General features: G+C 47.0%; 1 protein-coding gene across 16 annotated transcripts in view; it reads right to left on the bottom strand.

The window, feature by feature from the left end:
• Positions 1-10,132, bottom strand: part of ABCD4 (ATP binding cassette subfamily D member 4) — a 31,951-nt gene extending 21,819 nt beyond the window's left edge. For 7 of the 16 annotated variants that reach the window (XR_014242290.1, XR_014242291.1, XM_082383911.1 and 4 more), the window contains exons 1-11: positions 9,948-10,109; positions 7,408-7,526; positions 7,122-7,249; positions 5,795-5,934; positions 4,561-4,677; positions 4,078-4,203; positions 3,383-3,433; positions 1,731-1,825; positions 1,381-1,502; positions 1,180-1,271; positions 876-965 (exon numbers count right to left, since the gene is read on the bottom strand). Coding sequence is in view for 14 of the 16 variants with exons in the window: in XM_082383911.1 (XP_082240037.1) it covers positions 876-965; positions 1,180-1,271; positions 1,381-1,502; positions 1,731-1,825; positions 3,383-3,433; positions 4,078-4,203; positions 4,561-4,677; positions 5,795-5,934; positions 7,122-7,249; positions 7,408-7,526; positions 9,948-9,985 (1,118 nt within the window). In the remaining 2 variants the exon portion in view is untranslated. Of the gene's footprint in view, positions 1-875; positions 966-1,179; positions 1,272-1,380; positions 1,503-1,730; positions 1,826-3,382; positions 3,434-4,077; positions 4,204-4,560; positions 4,720-5,794; positions 5,935-7,019; positions 7,086-7,121; positions 7,250-7,407; positions 7,839-9,947 lie in introns of those variants that run through there. The other 9 variants (XM_082383916.1, XM_082383903.1, XM_082383913.1 and 6 more) reach the window with 9 other exon arrangements.
• Between the last annotated feature and the right edge of the window lie 9,204 nt (positions 10,133-19,336).

The following is a 19,336-nucleotide window of genomic DNA, read 5'->3' as shown; positions in this document are numbered from 1 at the left end:
GTTGGTGGCATTACATGCATTTTCATGGCATCACCGTGTGACTGATGGTAAGAATGGGAGCGGAAATACTAACACAGTTTTGGAGTTTCTGGCTCTCCACGGATGCCCATCTCCCCCACAGAAGAGCATCTCCAGTTCCCTACAGTCCCTGCACCACCAGCCCCGCCCCACATCTGGGCTCAGAGCTGCATGAAGCTTTAATTCTGAACAGAGGGAACAGTTAAGGCATTAGCTCCTAAGAAGACAGTTGAGTGTAGACCCTGAAATTCAGCCTGTTTCCATTTTTGAAAGCTTACTCTGTGGCCTCCGTCCAAGCACTTTCTATGAACTATGATATCTAATCCCCACAACAACCCTAAGACGAAGGTTCCATTAACGTCTTCTTTATAGAGACGAAGAAATTGAGACACAAAACAGTTAAGTAGTTTGCTCAAGAAAAGTGAGGACATGAACAAATCCTTGATGCACAGAAAGGTCAGAAACATCACGGAGCCTGCAAAGATACCGGAACAAAGACACCTCTGGACCTGAGTGGGGACAAAGAATAGACCTGCCCCAAGGAAGGGGACTCGCGGCAGGGCTCAGCGAGAGGAGGAGGGAATAAAGGAAGAGGAGGGATACAATCCAGATTTTTGTTAACTCAGGCCCAGGCAGATTGTACTTTGTTTCCATCAGCTGGGGGATGGTGTAAATAAACACAGATGCCAGAACAGCAACATTGATGGTGAACATTTACAACGTGCCTGGCATAAGACAGAGCTTTCCTCATTTGCTCTGCCTAACTCTGCTGCCCAGCTGGGAATGGGCTGGGCCCCAGGGCGGTTCCAGTGCCTGCATTCTCCACCACCGAGCTGCACCGCCAGCCCAGCGCTCACCTGGCCAAGTCCCACTCGCTCTCGTCCAGGATCTCCCCATCCTGCGACTTCAGGGTCATGTCCAGCAGGGTCTCCTGAAGTTCCCCGATCCTGGGCAAGAAGTGAAAACCTGAGGAGGGTCTGGGCGCCCCGGTGAAGGCGTTACTCCTTTTTCTCTCTCATGCCCACTAGTATATGGTGAGCTTTTCTGCTCCTTTTTTCACTCTCCTACTTCTCCCTGAGGTACACGCTTTGCTCAGGACCCAGAGGGGCCAGACGCAGCCTCACCTGTGGGCGTGCCTAGAGGGGCCGGACGCAGCCTCACCTGTGTGTGTAGCCTGCCACATCGGAGAGCGTGGTGGAGAGATCGATGAGCCGGGTGAAGCAGCTGATGAGGTACATGCACACAAAGGCGTTCTGGACAGGACAGAGGGCAGTGAGCGCGGGCCTTGACTCCAAGGCCCTGGGTGCTGGGCCAAAGGGCAGGGGGGATGGCATGAGGGGGGTCCCCAGAAGGGATTCTCACCTTGCTGACCAGGGTGCTGAGCTCTGTGGGGCTCAGGTCTCCGTAGACGCCGCTGAAAATGGGGATTGAGATCACGACGTAACTCAGGATGCTGCCCAGATAGTCAAACATGTTGACGCCGACTGCGGAAGACAGAAAGACCTAGGGTGAGAGACCTGGGAAGCAATCCTGCGCTCCAAGGGGAACGGGAAGCCAAGCAGGGTCAAGCTATTCCGGGGATCCTCACTCTCCTGAGGTCACTCATGGCGAAGACAAGCTGATCAGCGCAGAGAGGGAGGAGGGAGTTGTGGGGAGGGAAGGAGACTACCCCCCCGCCATGCTTCCTGCCTCCCGGGGCTCCCTGCACCTACTGTACAGCCAGAGCTCCTTGGACATCAGCTCCCTCTGGGTCTGAAGGAGTCTCTGCAGCCTGCGGTCTGTCCTCATGTGCTCCACATGCCCAGCTCTGATGAGAAAGGCTGGGATGTCCACGGCACCTGGAGAGCCTGAGCCCGCCTCCTCACACTCCCCTTTAGGGACCAAGCCCACCCAAGTGATCTTCCCCTCAGACCCTTTCGGCCACTAGCAGCCAGCCATTGCTTCATTCATTCAACATGGTATTGTCTGCGGAAAGACCATGAACTCTAGACTGGGCAGACCGGATTCAAATCCTGGCTCTGGCCAGTTACTAGCTGGGTAACACTGACAGGTTATTAAGCCTCTGAGTCTCAGTTTGCTCATCTATAAAATAGAGCTTATAATACCTACATAATAGGCTAGAGTGAGAATTTCTGAATTTAAAGCGCCAAGCACATGAGGGGCTCCCAATAAAAAAGAGCTGCTATTATTAAACAAATATACACGCAGCAGTCACTAGGCGGCAGGCTTGGTGTTAGTTAGCCAGCGAAACAGTTTTGGACAAAAGAGCCCCTGTCCTCGAGGAGTTCCCAGTTCAGGGGGGCAGGCAGACGCGCTGCATTCTTCACCTGGAACATGGAAAGTGTTACGTAAGCCGTGTGTCTTCAGGGCTATGGAAGCAAATAGGCGTGACCCCTAAGGGAGTCTGGAAAAGCGCCCAGGAGGAGGTGACTTGGAGCTTCAAGGATGGACAGAAATTCTCCAGGCAGAAAGGTTGGGGAAGGACAGAGGAAACGTTTCAGACTTTGCATGAAGAAGGACAGAGAGGCTGCAGGAAAACACATTCGGAGCTCCAAGAATCAACCTGCTTTTCCCAGGGCCCAAAACTTCATGAGCAGTGACTGCAGAATCCAAAAAAAAACTAGCGCAGGCCCAGCCCTACCTGGCCCCCACGACCAGCCCCACTCATAGATCCCTGGTACCCTTGGTGCCCCCAAGTGGTGGCAGCTACAAACTACAGCAGAGACGGACAGAAGAGCAAAGTCCCAGGGCTATTAGATCCAGGTGATCCAAGGAGTAACTTCTACTCCTTAAACACAAACCTCTGGGCCCTTACTGTCAATCCAAATACTGAATCCAGAGTCCTCATAGGAGGCAGAGTGCAGGGACCTACCCTGGCCCCGGGGGAAGGAACGGGATTTCACAATGCTGCTGTCAGGAGACCACTTTGCTCCACTAGGACAGTGTCTGTGGGGAGCAGGTCTTCTGACCTGAGAGGCTCCATTCCCTCCCATGCTACAGAGACAAAGGATCAGCCTTGGACGTCAGGCACTGGCAGAAAGCCATTTTACAGACAGAAAAGCAGAGGCAGAGGCAATGCCTTACAGTCATCAGTAAGATGATGAAGCATTCACTCATTTCATTCTTAGAACAAATTTAGGCCCCACGCTAGGTCACGAAAAGGAAGAACCAGTTTCAGAAGCAAATCCATGGACCTAAGGATGAGGCAGACGAGGACGGTGAGAGATAAGGGGAGAGGGTCACAGCCAAGTGTGAGGACGCCTGGCCCCTGGCCTTGGTGATGGTGGGAGGGTTGTTTCCTTCTCCACCATCTCCACTATCAGCTCTGACAAGGCAGAAGGGGAACTATCCCCACTACACTCACCTGAAAAAAGCAGCAGCCTCAGCATTCACCCGGATCTGCATGTGCTTGAACCTGGGAAGACCAAAGGCAAAGGTGTGCTGACAGTGGGCAGGACTGGCCCGTCTCCTTTCAGAGTCCTGGATCAAGAAGACCTCCAGGCAAAGAGGAGCCTGACTCCACTCCAAGACTGTGGCTGCCTCAGCCCAACCTCTCCCTGGACTGTCACAGGGTGGGAAATTCCAGGCCTGGGAGGGATGGCAGGAGACCTGCAGACAGGGCAGCCACTTGCCTCTCTCCAAAGAGGACAGGTGCATGCCTGCCACAGCTCCTCTTCTTCCCAGGGCCGGGTCTGAAGGAGGAGGCCAAGAAGCACAGAGTAGGGGCTGGACCCATCGGCTGACCAGAATAAGGGAGGTTGGAACAGAAGCATGTGAGGAGGCCAAGGGATGATGATGATGATGATGATGATGATGGCCAACCAGTCACCGTTCTCAGTGCTTCTCATGTATGATCTCATTAATCCTCCTTACAATTCTGTCAGTACCATCCCCATTGTAGAGATGGGAAAACTGAAGTTTAGAGAGGTTCAAGACTCCGCCCGAGACCATATGGCTAGTGGCTGGCCTAACTGGGGTTTACACTTAGGCAGCCTTTCTCCAGATCCCATTCCTTAACCACTACGCCTGGCCCAGAAACCTCAAGCAAGGGAGACACACCTGAAATCCCCCTCCAGCTTCTCCTGCTGCACCAGCTTTGCCACAATGGGACCCATCAACATTTTGTTCACCACGGTTCCCAGAATGAAATACCCAAAGATGCTCACAGGCCCGAGCCAGCCGGTGCTGAAAGGCAGAGAGAGGGAGGGTGTGGGGAGCGACATATCCCCACAGGCCTCTGCTCTGACTCCTGCCCCCTTTTGGGCAGCCCCTGTCCCATCTCAGAGCCCTGTGCGGCTTCTGCTCCTGTGCGGGGGCATCTGGTGCCTTGACACTGACACACCACAGGGCCACAGGGAGGGCAGGGGCCCAAGCATGCAAGACAGGAAGACTTCCTGGGGTGCGGGTGGGAGGGAGGGAAGACCAGCCTCTCGTGGACGCTGACCAGGGAGAGCTGACTCCCGCCCAATGTGTGAGTGAGGGACTCTGGGGAATCACCAGGCAGGGGAGGAGGAAGGGCGCCGGCAGGAAGAGAGCCTTCACCTCTGGAAGCACTGATAGGTGTAGTAGACGAGGGTGAAGGGGGAGATGATCAGCTTGCTGGCCATGCTGCTGAGCTGCCGGCAGAACCGCTCCACGTCCTGGCTGATGCGCTGGTCCCTGGAGCCAATGACACGGAGTGACTAGGCCCGGGGAGCTGGGCTGGAGGGTTGAGAGAGCTAAGACAGTTCCAGGTTACCTCTTATTCTGACCTTGCCTTTCAGTGCTGTCAGCAATGACCCCGTGGGAAGATGGACCCAGACAAGGGCTGGTTTCCTAGAGGCAACGAGACCCTAAGGACTTTCGAACAGGGTTCTGAAGAGTTGCTTCCTATGGTGCCTCAGTCTACCCCTCAGAAAAAATGGCAACTGAAAGATCCAGCACACAAGGGTCCTGAGCCAGCTCTGAGCAGAGCCAATGAAAAACCCGAGGGTAGAGGATCCGAGTTACCGGATGATCAGGAAAGCTACCTCATTTACCTCACTCCTCCTGACCTCTCTCTCACGAGCCTGAGCCTGCCCCCATGTGAGCTATCTGGCTGTGGAAGTGCTGTATGGGTTGAGTCATAGAGAACAGGCCTAGAAGAGAAGCTTAAGAAGCAGCAGCAGCCTCCCAAGAGTCTTTGCTGCAAAGCTCCACTTGAGCTGAGGAGAGGTTACCTCAGGCAACAAAGTGCTTGGGACGGTGCGGAGCGGGGAGGGAATGAGGGTGAAGAGAGACCCCATATGTCCCATCCCACCACCAAGGCCACAACGACTCCTACTCTCAGTGAGACGTGAGCTTTGGCAAGTCACTTGCATTCTCTGGGCTTCAGTTTCCTCACCTGTAAGGGAACCTGGGGCTTAGTGAACCTAAGAGAGGTGATAGAATGGTGACTGGAATCCCAGACTGAGTCCTAGACAGCAGTAGTTTTTTACTGCTGAAAACTGGAGCGCTGCGTTTCTAGCTTTTTCTAGCAAGGACAGTGTCTTCAGAGGGCGCCTTATTGGGAAGCCCAGGATATGAAGTGGACAACAGGCAGCTGCTCTTGGTCTCTTCCTTTTAGCTCCCTGTCCTCAGCCCTGCAGCCTCTCCGGGGTCCTCTGCAGGGCACCCTTCCCCCTCGGCTCTGGGCAGCAACATTTGCAGATAACTGTGGATGACCTCACGGGGTCTGCCGCTGGGGCTCTCCAGGGCTGTGTCAGCCCAGGTGGACGAACCACGCAGAGGGTGGCAAGGACTGAGAGGGGGCGCCTACGGGTTATCGATGTCATCCCGCAGCACGTTGAGGGTGTAGTACACGCGGCCCCGGAAGTAGAGGCGGTGGAGGTGCTCGGTGAGGTCCTTCCTCCAGCTCACATACAGCAGGTTGCAGGTGAACTGGTCAAAGCTCTTCAGCTGTGCAGCGGGGGAGACAAGGGGAAGGGAGAGATGCAAGTCTCTTTCTAACAAGTCTCAGCTCCAAGCTCAGGCTGGCGGAAAGCCTCTGCTGACCAGTCCCAGCCCATTCGGCTGTCCACTCAGCACTTGAGCCTATTAGAGCGTCAAGTCATGGGATTCATCCCTTCCTCATTCACTCATGTGTTTATTGACTTGCACCAAATATTGAAGGGCTTACCAAAGGCAAGGCCTTCTAGCCTCCTCTACAGTGTATTGTCTTACATCTCCAGAGCACATGGGCTTCTGGAGATTGGGAACAATATCTTCTATTCCACTTATGTTCTTACTTTTCTGTCCTCCAAAACTTGGAACAGGGTCTGAATACATAGGTGCTTACTGACCGAAGACCCATCAAAAGTGCCAAAGTGTGATGAGAAGTGGCTTCCCCAACAAAACAGGTAGTGCAGCCTGACAGAGAGCATTAGGCTTGAGTCCAAAAGGAGCCCTGACTCTCATCATTCCGTCTATGGAGCCCCTGTATGCTAAGCACGAGGGAAGTAGCAATGAGCTCACAGGCTAGTGAGGACACAGACAATCACAAGGGTGTAAGGGTTGTTAGAGCAGAGCTGAACTCAAAGGATCAGTAGTCGAAGGGGCAGAGTTTGGTGGAGGAAACATGAAGGAAAAGTTGAGGAGGACTTGAAGGAGGTGACAGCGGAGGAATCGTGAAAAGTGAGCAGGTGTTAAGCAAGTGAACAAGGGGTGGGGGAAGGAGGCCATTTTGCAAGAAAGCAGCAGGTGCAAAGGCTGGGAGATGTGACAAGTGCCAGGCTCAGGCACAGCCTCAGCCCTGCCAGAGGACAGCAGTAGCTCTGGCTGCTGAGCCCAGTTTTCAAGTGCACTGAGCTCCCTGAAGCAAGAGTTCTGGGAATGGAAGGGACAAGGACCATTTCCACCAAATGCTAGATTAAACCAGAATCCTGTGGCCAAGCCCTAGGAGCTCGAAACACTCTGGGAATTGGTCCCATGTGGGCCAACAGCAAGATCAATGCCCTGCCTAGAGTTTTGACCCCAGGTTCCCAGAAGAGGGAGGGAACACACACCCACAGCTTGGTTCCTGCTTCCTGATGGCTAAGTCCCACTGGGCACTGGAGAGGCATCACACTAGGCTGGAGAGGAAGAGAGACACAGGAAGAAGACCTTACCATGGAGTTGAGGACGATGAGCACAACAGCCAGGAACGTCAGGGTCTTAAACCCATTTAAATCTTTGTTTCCTAGGACCCCAAAGTACTGACTGGGAATCAAGCCAACCCGGTAGATCACCAGTTGTTCTGAGGGGAAGGAGAGGAGTCAGGAATCAGTGATGAGGGGTGAGAAAAGACAGAGGGAGGCTTCCTCTTGAGTCCTTGCCTCATCAACACCCCACGAAAGGAAAAGGGCCTCAAACCAGGGCTGCCCTCCCCCCACCGGCCTGGGCTCATTCACTCACCCAGTAGGGCCACACACAAAAGGGTCAGGAACATCAAGGCATTCTGTGATGACCAAGAGGGAAACAAAACCTTCTGTATCTGCAGGAACCGCTGGAAAAATTGCAGATCTAACCTGGGCCTGAAGAAGAGAAGCAGGAGAAGCAGAGAGAGTCCTAAAAGGACAACAGAGCCTTAGAGAGCAGTTACCAAGCTTATCTACAGCTGTTGGTGGGCAGGGCGCAGGCCATGCAGAAAGAACGGTTTACGAATGCTGAAGATGGTAGGGGGGAACAGACCAGGGGATAAAAAGGAATTTAAATTGATAAATGCTATGAAAGGTTATTTACCAAAAACCTATAGCTAAATTAATAAAGAAACTTAAGCCACATCCTCTTTTTTGGTCACAAACAAGACAAGGAAACCCACTACATCAAGGATTTTAAGATCCTGGCTAAAGCAATAAAGAAAAAAAAGAAATGAGGTAAAAGGAATGAAAGAAGAGATTAAATTGTCATTATTTTCAGATGATGTGATCATTTACATAGGAAACACAGCAAAGCAATAGACAAAATGTTAGCGGGACTTCCCTGGTGGTCCAGTGGCTAAGACTCCATGCTCCCAATGCTGGGGGCCTCGGTTCGATCCCTGGTCGGGGAACTAGATCCCACAGGCATGCTGCAACTAAAGATCCCGCACGCCGCAACTAAAGGTCCCGCACGCCGCAATAAAGATCCCGCACGCAGCAATGAAGATCCTGCATGCCGCAACTAAGACCCAGCACACCAAAATAAATATTTTTTAAAAAATAGACAAAATGTGAGAAATAAAAGGAGTACAGCAATGTTGCTAGATACAGGGTTAACACACGAGTATCAATAACCAACAATAACCAACTAGCAAATATAAAGAAAATAAGATGTCATTTACAGAAGTAAGAAAAGTACAGAAAAACCATAAAATATCCAGGAATTAACTTTAAAAAAGAATGTAGAAGACATTTTGGAGGAAAAACCGAAAGCTCTATTATAGGATGTGAAAGAAGACTTAAATAGAAAGACTTCATTTCTAATAGAAGTCTGTAACTGCAATGCAATACCAGTCAAAACCAGGAGTTCTTTAAGGAACTGTATATGGAAATATAAAGGTCCATGAATAGGTTAGGAAAACTGTGAGGAACAGGAAAGGAGGAGGAAGAAACCCACCTAAACCATCAGGTTATTAAGACATATCATATTACAGGGTTGGAGTAATAACAAAGTGTGGTATGAATACAGGAACAAAAAGACCATGGAACAGAAAGACCAAAAAGAAAAAATTCACCTATGTTTACGTGGGCACGTAATAGAGATTATATCACAAGAAAGGGCATATTAAACACACATTATATGCCAAACCCATACTATGTGCCCAGTACTGTTCTACACATTTTATGTGTATTAATTCATTTAATAATCACAACCATAAAGATGAGGAACTGAGGGTAAAAAGGTTAAGTAACTTGCCTTGTCACCCACCTGATAATTGGCAGCCTTAGGGTTTGAACACAGGCAGCCTGGCTCTGTGCTCTTAACTATGCTATACAGCTTCTCTAATTTTTAATTATTAATTAATTTGTCATTAATTGAAGAAGGTAGAGGAAAATTTAGGTCATTACCTCAAACCATGTATAAAAATAAACTTTAAAAACTCCAAATGGATTAAAAATCTAAATGTGAAAAGTAACATTACTTAGTTAATAGAATGTAGAAATATCTTAATGAAAATATAATGGAAGGTATTTATCAAATAAGACCCCCAAACCACAAACTATAAAGCAGAAAAACTAACAGATTTAACTTAGAATTAAGTATTTTTGTTCAACATAGTGCCACAGATTAAAAGACTTGGAGAAGTTACTTGCAGAGTGGAAAATAACCAAGGTAATAAAATCTAGTCCATATAAGGAATGACTGCATCAGGAAGACAGCAAATCCATAGAAAGTGGGAAAAGTATATAAATAAGGGGAAACCCAAATGCTTAATAGAGGAAAATTAACACAATGGGACACCACCTTACACTAATCAGGTCGATAAACATTAGAAAACCAAACAATACCAAACAATACCAAACATTGGGCGGGGGGATGGGGCGTCGGTGGTTAAGGAGAAACAGGAACCTTTAGGCAATGCTGTCGAGAAGTTGGGTTTGACCATTCCAGAGAACAAATTTAGCAGAATTAAGTGACCTAGCATCCTACCCTGGGATGGATACTCCAAAGAAGATCACCCATATCCACAAAGGAGGCAAGTGGTGCTTAAAAACTGGAAGCAATCTAAGTGTCCGTCACTAGGGTAATGTATAAGTAAACTGGGGTCTAACGCACTTAGGTAGCACCATGCAGCACTCAGAAGTGAAAACTAGATTATTATAGAATGGATGATCTCAAAAACACCATGTTGAGTCAAAAGTTAAAAAAAAAAAAATCACAGTATGTTATGAGGGCGGAAGGTGCTCCTTCCCCACACAGCCCCGAGTAGGACGCCCCGAGGCCCGGTCCTCCTCCCCAGCCGCCGTACTCACCGGGCGCCAGCCCGGGGCGCGGGCCCCCGGACCGCCATGACCCGGGATCCGACCGACGCGAGAGCCCGGTAGCCCCCGGGTCCGCTCAGGGTAGAGTCCGAAGAACTCGCGGCCGCCGAAAAGGGGCGGGGGGCGGGGCCCCGGCACCCGGCTACCACAGAGATGGGCGGATAGAGAGGAAGGCGCAGGGAGACGCAGCCGCTCCCGGAAGCGACCGACTTCTCGAAAAGAACCACAGTGCTGAGTCTGTTGACCCGGCGCCTAGAGCGCCCCCTCCTGGATATGGGAAGTTTCCCCTTTGGCAAGAAGTAGCCGAGAATGTGACTGAAGTATTTTAAACTCTGAATATAGATGTTTCATACATTCTCCCAAAGAAGCCAGAGTGATCTTTTAACAACATGTCAGGCTTCCAATTTCAGTTAGAATAAAATCCAAACGTTTCCATGGCGCAAGTGATCCGGCCCTCTCCCCTTGGTCTTCATTGAACAGACCACTCTATTTTGGCCTCACGGTCTTTGCCTGGATCAGTCTTCTCCCTAGCCTAGAGCTTTCAATGGCTGGCTCATTCTCATCATTAGTTCAAATGTCAGCTGCTCACCCTACCTAGGCTATGCCGTCCTTGCCCCATCATTCACTGTTGCACTATACTTTTATTTTCTTCATAATATTTATCACTGTCTGAAATCATCTTGTTTCGTTGCTTATTGTTTGTCTTCCTTTATAAGAATAAATTTCATTGAGCAGGGACTCTGTCTTGCTCATTGTTGTATTCCCAGCATCAAACGCTGCTGGTACATAGTAAGTGCTTAATAAATATGTTAAATGTTGAATGAATGAAATGCTTATCAAGTGGCTGATCACAAACAGCATGATCTCACAGGGCCCTAAATTTGAACCTGGATGTACCTTCCCACCTTCTTTCAATCCTTATTAAGTGTCAACTATATTCCAAACACTCAACAAGATACATGTATCACCTGTCTTCTTGGAGTTGACAGTCTAGCTGGGAAGGCCAACCAGTTGACAGTTTTGGTTGTCTTTATGAAGTGCTATGACAAAGTGCTATACAGCAGGGTTTCTCAGCCTTGGCACTATTGACTTTTTGGGCCTGATAATTCTTTCTTTGGCGAGTGGAGAGACTGTCCTGTGTATGGTAGGACGTTGAGCCATATCCCTGGCATCTACCCACTAGATTCCAGCAGCACTACCCCAGATCCAGTTGTGCCAACCAAAAATGTCTCCAGACATTGCCAAATGTCCCTTGGTGGGCGGGGGTGGGGAGGAGCAAAATCCTAGCCTTGTCCCACCCCCCAGCACTGAAAACCACTGTCGCAGAGCCGTAGAGAGGGCCATCCAACTCAGGATGGGGAAAAGGAGAGAGAAGATAACTGAGTGATTCCCCGACATGGCAAGAGCTTAACTATTCCCAAGTGTGATTTCCTAAGTATGTCTTTGTTACTTTGAAAATCAAACAAATAAATACATCAGGATACAATTTCCGAAAAATTAAATAAGGCAACAAAAGTATCAAAGTGAACAACCTCACCTTGGTAGGGAAATCCAGGTTTGTAGCTCTTGTTGACTTTCACTCTCAATAGTGTTCTGCTTTGGGGTTTGTCCCAGGGCTCTTAATGCTGTATATTACTTTAAACTTTACAAAATGCTATATATATCATATTGTTCATTAATATTTCAGTTTATATTTCTAAATAATTTCCAACACTTTAATCCTGAAGCGGAGTAATGGGAAACCTAATGAAACACCTAAAAAAAAAAAAAAAAAAAAAAAATTATTGGGACTTCCCTGGCGGTCCAATGGTTAAGAGTTTGCCTTCCAGTGCAGGGGGTGTGGGTTTGATCCCTGGTTGGGGAGCTAAGATTCCCCATGTCTCACGGCCAAAAAACGAAACCATAAAACAGAAGCAATGTTGTAACAAATTCAATAAAGACTTTAAAAATGGTCCACATCAAAAAAATCTTTAAAAAAATTTCTTAATATCAAATATCCTGTTAAAATTTCCAATTGTAACTCTGATATTTTCCTTTTTTTTTTTTTTTTTTTACTTTAAAAAAAAAAAATCAGGATCTAAATAAGGTCCACCCATTGCAGTCAATCAATATGTCTTTTGAGACCCTTTTAATCTATAGGTTCCTCCCCCATCACCTTAGATTAACCACTGTCATCGCTCTCCTGTCTTGCAAAAACCTCCTAATTGGTTTCCCCACTTGAATTCTTGCTACTGTTCTAATGCAGTTCCTACACAACAGCCAGGGAGACTGCAAAAATCAGATCAACACCTCGCTTAAAACCCTTCAGTGGTACCAAAGGCTCTAGTGCCCTCACTCCACCAACCACAACCTTTTTAGGTGCCGGGAAACAACCTTGTGCCCTCCACTCTTCTGTTCATTTCTACTCTTCCTTCATCTCCAGTGTAATGTCCCTTCCCCAGAAAGCCCTCTCCTGACCACTTTCTCTAAAGAAGGACACTATTATTCCTTCCCATAGCACCCCATTTTTTCTCTTCATGGCACTTATCAAAGCTTGTTATTATATTTTCATTTTGTGTGCTTACTTTATTAATGCCTCTCTCTCCACAGACTATCAGCTGCATGAGGGCAGGGACCATGTCCATTATATTCATCATTGTCCAGAAGCACTTAGTAAGGGCACAATAAATATTTGTTGAACAAAGATGAGCAAGACAATCCCTAACCTCACAAAACACACAGGCCATTGTCTCTGCTCATACTGTTTAATACTAGGACTGAAATTCCCCTTTTCCAGCTGCCAGACTTGGGGCTACTTCCTCTCTCATACAAAGACAAAGGGTTTTTTTGTTTTTTGTTTTTTGTTTTTTTGTTTTTTTTTATAAATTTATTTATTTATTTATTTGTGGATGCGTTGGGTCTTAGTTTCTGTGCAAGGGCTTTCTCCAGTTGCGGCGAGCGGGGGCTACTCTTCATCGCGGTGCGCGGGCCTCTCACTGTCACGGCCTCTCCCGTTGCAGAGCACAGGCTACAGACGCGCAGGCTCAGTAGTTGTGGCTCACGGGCCTAGTTGCTCCGCGGCATGTGGGATCTTCCCAGACCAGGGCTCGAACCCGTGTCCCCTGCATTGGCAGGCAGATTCTCAACCACTGTGCCACCAGGGAAGCCCGACAAAGGGTTTTTTTTTCGGTTAAAGAAAAAAAAAAAGGAAAGTAATTTGATAATAACTATCAAGCTTTAGATGATGCCATAGTTTCACTTCCAGGTCTTCTCTTATAAATATATTTACACAAGAGCACAAAGGTTAATCACGAGGGTGTTTCTGCAGTGTGGTAGGTAGGTAATAGCAAAACCCTAGAAACAACCAGAATTTCTATCAAAGGAGGAAAGCGTAAAAAAGTATGACACAATCACTTTATGGAATACACTTTGCATCCCTTAACAAGAATGAGAGAGGCTGCATGGCCATAGTGGTTCAGAGTATGGGCTTCAGAGCCAGATTGCACGGGTTCAAATCCCTGCTCTACCGCTTAGTATCTGTGTGACCTTGGGCAAGTTGCCTCAGGTTCCTTATCAAGGAGCTGTGGGAAGTATCTAAACAGCACCTGGCAATGATCAGGGCGAAATGGTGTACTATATAGTAGCATGGGAGAAATGCCTATGTTGTATTGTCTCATTCATTTTTAATTAACTAGTTTAATGGAAACATTTAAAAACACATGATAAAAAAATTCACACAGGATCATTAGGCATATAGTGAAAAATAAGTGTGTCTCCTGCTCCAGAGACAACTACTGTTCACAGCTTCTTAGGAATCTTTACAAAAATGTTTCATGTAAATGCAAACTTATATGTGTGATTATTTTTCACATACACACACACACACACAAACACACAGCCCTACCTATTCCTTTTAAACACTCTGCCTTGAAGCTTGCTTTTTAGATTTTATAGTATATCTTGGAGATACTTCCATATCACACAGACCCACCTCATTTTTCCCCACTGCATAGTACTCCACTGTATGGAGAAACTTTTTTTTTTTTTTTTTTTAATTTCTTGGCTGCATGGCATGAGGGATCTTAGTTCCCCAGCCAGGGACCAAACCAGTGCCCCCTGCAGTGGAAGTGAAGAGTCTTAACCACTGGACTACCAGGGAAGTCCCTAGAGAAACTATCCAGTTCCCTATTGCTGGACATTTTAGTGGTTTATAGTCGCTTGCTATTACATAGAATGTTGAAATGAATATCCTCGGATATAGCCAAAATATGATTAATTTTAAAAGATGGCATACTCCATATTTTATTTGAAAAAAAAGCATATTTATGTGTGCATGAGCATATACCTATTTAAAATGATTGGAATCTGTAGGAATTAGGAATGCAAGGAATGGAGAGAGCAAAACACAGTTTGAACGAAAGAGCCTGTGTGTTTAGATTGTTTTTTTTTTTTTTTTTAAACGTGACCTGCACAGTAAAACCTTCCCAGAGGTTGTCTCTTAATAAGAAAAAATTACTCCATCTTCTGACCCTCCCAGCTCCTGGTTCACGCCTCAGTAATAGACAGAGTTCTTCCTTCTCATCTCTCCTGCTAGCCTGCCTGTCATCCTCATGTCTTGTAATACTCAGCCCAGTGCCTGGCACGTAGGTGTTCACTAAACAGTTCTGGAATGAATGAAGCTACTCCTCTGACCCCAGTTTGCCTGCATATAAAATTAGGATGGTAAAGTAGACCCACAACTCATGGCCGTCATGGGAAATTACTGAGCAATGTGAATGCTCTTGAAAAAGATGAAACAGTGTGTAAAAATACTCAAGAATAGCCACTGAATCTGAAACTTATCCTATGGGCTGACCAGGTCAAAACACCTGCAGTGTAGCTGGTCCAAAGACTCCTGGCAGCTTCCCCACAAGACCAGCCTGTTAAGTTTATTTTCAGACGAAAGGAGGACAGAGCAGGAGGGATCACGTTGTTAGCCAAGCAGAGCCCTGATGTCAGGTCTTTTAGATCTGAAATCATCTGGGCCTGTTCCACTCCAGAAGTAAATCATTTTGGAAAGATTTGCCCCCTGAGCTGTACATCTGTTAAAAAGTTGAAGCTTTCATATTAGAAATCACCCAAGGGCTGATTTGATTTCACCCAAGGACAACTCCTTGATTGTAGAGTAATCTTAGAGGAGTGAGGAGCTGAGGTTGACGAAAATAATTCACTCAACTTTCAATAAATGTTTACTGAGCACCTACTCTCTATGTGCCAGGCATTGTTCTAGGTGCTAGTGATACAGCAGTTTCAAAACAAAGTCCCTGCCTTCAAGACCTTAAGCAGATACAGGGACTTCCCTGGTAGTCCAGTGGTTAAGACTTCACCTTCCAATGCAGGGGGTACGGGTTCCATCACTGGTTGGGGAGCTCAGATCCCACATGCCTCACAGCCAAAAAACCAAAATATAAAAAAAACCTAGAAGCAATATTGTAACAAATTCAATAAAGACTTAAAAAATGGTCCACATCAAAAAATCTTTAAAAACAAAAGAAGACCTTGAGAAGATACATATAATAAACCAAAAAAAATGATATGAAATGTAAGTCATAATGTTAAGAAAACTATAGCAGGTGTCCCAGGTTAAATCCTTTGGGATGCACACCCTGAGATGTTTAGCACCTCAGTGTCGAGAGAGAACATTCTAGGATCACATGTGTGGAAGGGTGGGGAAGGAAGCAGGATTGGGCACAGGGAGAAATCAAGCTGAGAGGCGGCTCGGATGACAGCCTCAGCAGAGTCCATGGGGAGCTCCAGAGCTAAAATGGCCCATCTGAGTTGCCTCCTTTCTGCTGAGCCCCACTCAGTTCTTGGATGCGGGCTGCCTAGGGAAGGTCATGACCTTGGGCAAGTCCGCTCTGTGGCTGAGGCAATCCCTGAAGGGGCTGACAGCTGAAGGCTGTCTGCTTACTACACTCCGAGCAGCTGGGGTGACAATCTTTCCTCAAGGAAGGAACTCTGGGCTGCACATCTCTGTGTGTGTCACACAGGCTGCGGGGAGAGAGAGGGATCGGGGTGGCAGTGCTCCTCGGGAGAGAGTGATCAAGGAAGGTCTCTCTGGTTGGGTTTAAACAGCAACCCTGAGTGAAATGAGGGAAGGAGCCATGCAGATTCTGAGGGAGCTGGAATGCAAGTAGGGAAACCAGTTAGGAGGCAATTCTGGTATTTCAGGTAAGAGATAGTAATTGTTGAGATTACAGAGCAGAAGCTGTAGAGAAGTGTGTCCCAACCAGGGTGATTTTGTCCCACCCTCTCCACCCCGCACTACCCAGGCCAGGGACTTTTGGCAATATCTGGAGATATTTTTGGTTGTCACCACCAGGGATATGCTCCTGGCATCTACTGGGTAAGGCTAGGGATGTTGGTAAGCATCCTACAATAATGTACAGGACAGCTCCCCAGGGCAAAGAATTACCTGTTCCAAAATGTCCAAAGTGCCGAAGCTGAGGAATCTTGCTTTAGGGAAAGTGACAAGTGTTGAATTAGGGATGTACTTTGAAAGCAGAGCCAACAGGATTTGCGTTTGGATGTGGGGAATGAGAGAAAGAGTCGTCGAGGGATTCCAAGGTTTTTGGTCTGAGCAACGGAGTGAATGATGGTAGCATTTACTGAGATGGGGAGCTCTGGGGGAAGAACAGATTCTGGGTGGGGAACAGGTGGTAAATCAAGTGTGTGTTTATCAACAGGTTAAATCTGAGATGCCTATTGGTGATGTTACTTAGGCAATCAGCTGTTTGAGTCTGGAGCTCAGGAAAGATGTCTGAGCGGGAGCTGTAGATGTGGGGTCATCAGAAGAAAGGTGGGATTTTAAATCAGTAGCTCGTAAGAGATCACCTAAGGAGTAAAGGCAGGTAGAGAGGCAAAGAGGTCAGAAGACTGAGCCCTTTGGGAATCCAACATCTAGTTGGAGAGGAGGAGGGAGAGCCAGCAAAGGAGATGGAGAAGGAGTAGCAGGGAGGTAGGAGGAGAAACACATGAGTGTGGTGTCCTGGAAGCCAAGGAAAGCAAGCACTTCAAGAAGCATGGCTGGATCAGCTATGTTGAATACTGCTGAGGGGATGCAGGTGAGACAAGAATTGCCCACTGGGATTGCATCGTGGAGCTTGTCAGTGACCTTGATAAGAGCAGGCTCCACGGAGTGGGTTTGGGAGAGAGAAAGAGGTGATAAAATGGAAGTAGGGGCTATAGGCAATTCTTTCGAAGAGTTATGCCATAAGAGGGGAACAGATAATATACCAGTAGTTAGAGGAAGATATGGGGTCAAAGAAAGATATTACAACACATTTGTAGGCTGAAGGGAAGATCTAGTGGAGAGGGGAAAATCGTTGATGTTAATCTCTGTTGCATACTTACTACATCTCAGGAGCTGCATTAGACATTTCATATGGAATTTTTTTTTTTTTGGCCACGCTGTGTGGCTTACGGGATCTTAGTTCCCACACCAGGGATTAGGCCTGGCCCTCGGCAGTGAAAGCGCAGAGTCCTAACCACTGGACCGCCAGGGAATTCCCTATATGTATTATTTAATTTAACCTGTACATCAAACCAATGAGGTAGACTATAGTGTTTTCACCATTTCACTAAAGTTAAAACTGAGGCATGGAGAGGATCGGTTGGTTACATGGCCACGGTCACATGGCTAGTAAGTGGGGGAAGTTGGATGTAACCAGGATGTCTGGCTCTGGAGCCCAAGTTCTCACTTTCTTCTTCATCTGAATTCATTTCTTATTGCAGATTGTAACCACCGGCTAAAGTTTATTATCATTTATTTCCCCCTTCAGAGGAAAACAAAACTATTGACCCTTCAATACTCAGCTGAAGCTGATCTCCTGGGTTTTGTGTCTGACTGCTCCCACCGTGAGCCCCTCTGCTTCTGGAGCAAACCTCGATCTATCATAGTCTCTAACACAGCCCACCCAAACCATCACCTACTTAATTGTGTCTGTTTACTTGTCAGTCTCCTGCAGTGGAGCAGGAGCCCCTCAAGGACAGGGGCTGTGTCTAATTTGTCTAATTCATCTTTCTATTCTTAGTTGGCAGGACAAGCCCTCAAACAATAAGTATTTGTCAAGGAGTTGAATGGATGGATGATCGAACGAATGTAAAAACTTATTAAGAATATTGGAAGCCATAAGACAGCTGAGTATGGGCATCTAAATGTACAAGCTGGATACATACAAAAGTGCTCTCAGTTCAGAGGAGTGGGGGCTTAAGGGTGAAGATGCTTGTTAAGAAGTCCTCACGTCCATACTAGTCAGTATGTCGAGATGGAGTCCAGGAGTTAGCACAGGAGGTTTCTTCCCTTTTCAAAGAATTCCATGGTCTTACCACTGGAAGCCCAGAGAATCAGGAAACCTGGATTCCAGTCCACAGTCACCCCTTACCATCTGGATGGGATTGCCAGATAAAATATTGCATGAAATATTTGATATTTGTGATACTAAAAAAATATTCATTATTTATATGAAATTTAAATTTAACTGGGCTCCTATATGTATATTTGCTCAATCTGGCAAACTTCCAGCTGGTAACCTTGGCCAAGCTGCATAAAACCCTCTTTAAGCTTCAGTCTCTGTATCTATAAAATGGAGAAATTTGAGCTTTCCTTATTGGCATGAGAATTAAATAAGGTCTTCAAGTAGAGTACTTAACACAGCAAACGGCACATGGTAAGTGCCCAATAAATGAGATAGTCGGCTATGTAACATTTATTTTAATTTCCTTCTCTTCTAGAGCATTAACGTATAATCCATCAAATTAGACTTACGCAGAGCTTCTCAGAAATGCATCAGCTAAGTGGTCAGTTAATGTGAGTTTGGGCAGCTAGGATGGTGAAGTATAGAGAGTTTGAGACTCAGTCCTGGGCCCCAAAGAGGGTTAATGGAGGATCCGAATTCTCATTGAGCCACTAATTTCTCAGTCAGATCTTGGAGTTTCCCACATCAGCACACCAGTAAAAGAAAGATGTGATCCTTCCAGAAACCAGTAGAGGGGGGAGTGTGTGCATTTTGGGATAAAACTGGGATACAGCAGGACCAGTCAAGCAGCACCAGTAGCAGGTTTTCACGTTCCTTTAGAGAACAGCGGAGGTCCCGAGAAAGCCCTGAGGAGGATACTGGCCAAAGGCAGTCAGTGAGACCCCCAAACCGCCAAGTAAATCAGCCTATAGAGGACCAGCCCCTAAGGGCGGTTTTGGGCATACACTGTGTAGAAAGAAAAAGAGACTCTGTATGTTGAAAGATACCAAAAAGCCAAAAGCAGGTGACAGCCAAGAGAAAAAATTGCAAATTGTGTAACAAAGAATTCCAGAATGCATAAAGGTGTCCCATCGATCGTTAAACCAAAGACAAAACCAAAACCAA

This window comes from Balaenoptera borealis, assembly GCF_965194805.1.
Source record: "Balaenoptera borealis genome assembly, chromosome: 3".
NCBI classification, from domain to species: Eukaryota; Metazoa; Chordata; class Mammalia; order Artiodactyla; family Balaenopteridae; genus Balaenoptera; species Balaenoptera borealis.
The sequence above is the reverse complement of the archived record's forward strand: the minus strand, read 5'-3'. Positions and strand labels throughout refer to the sequence as shown.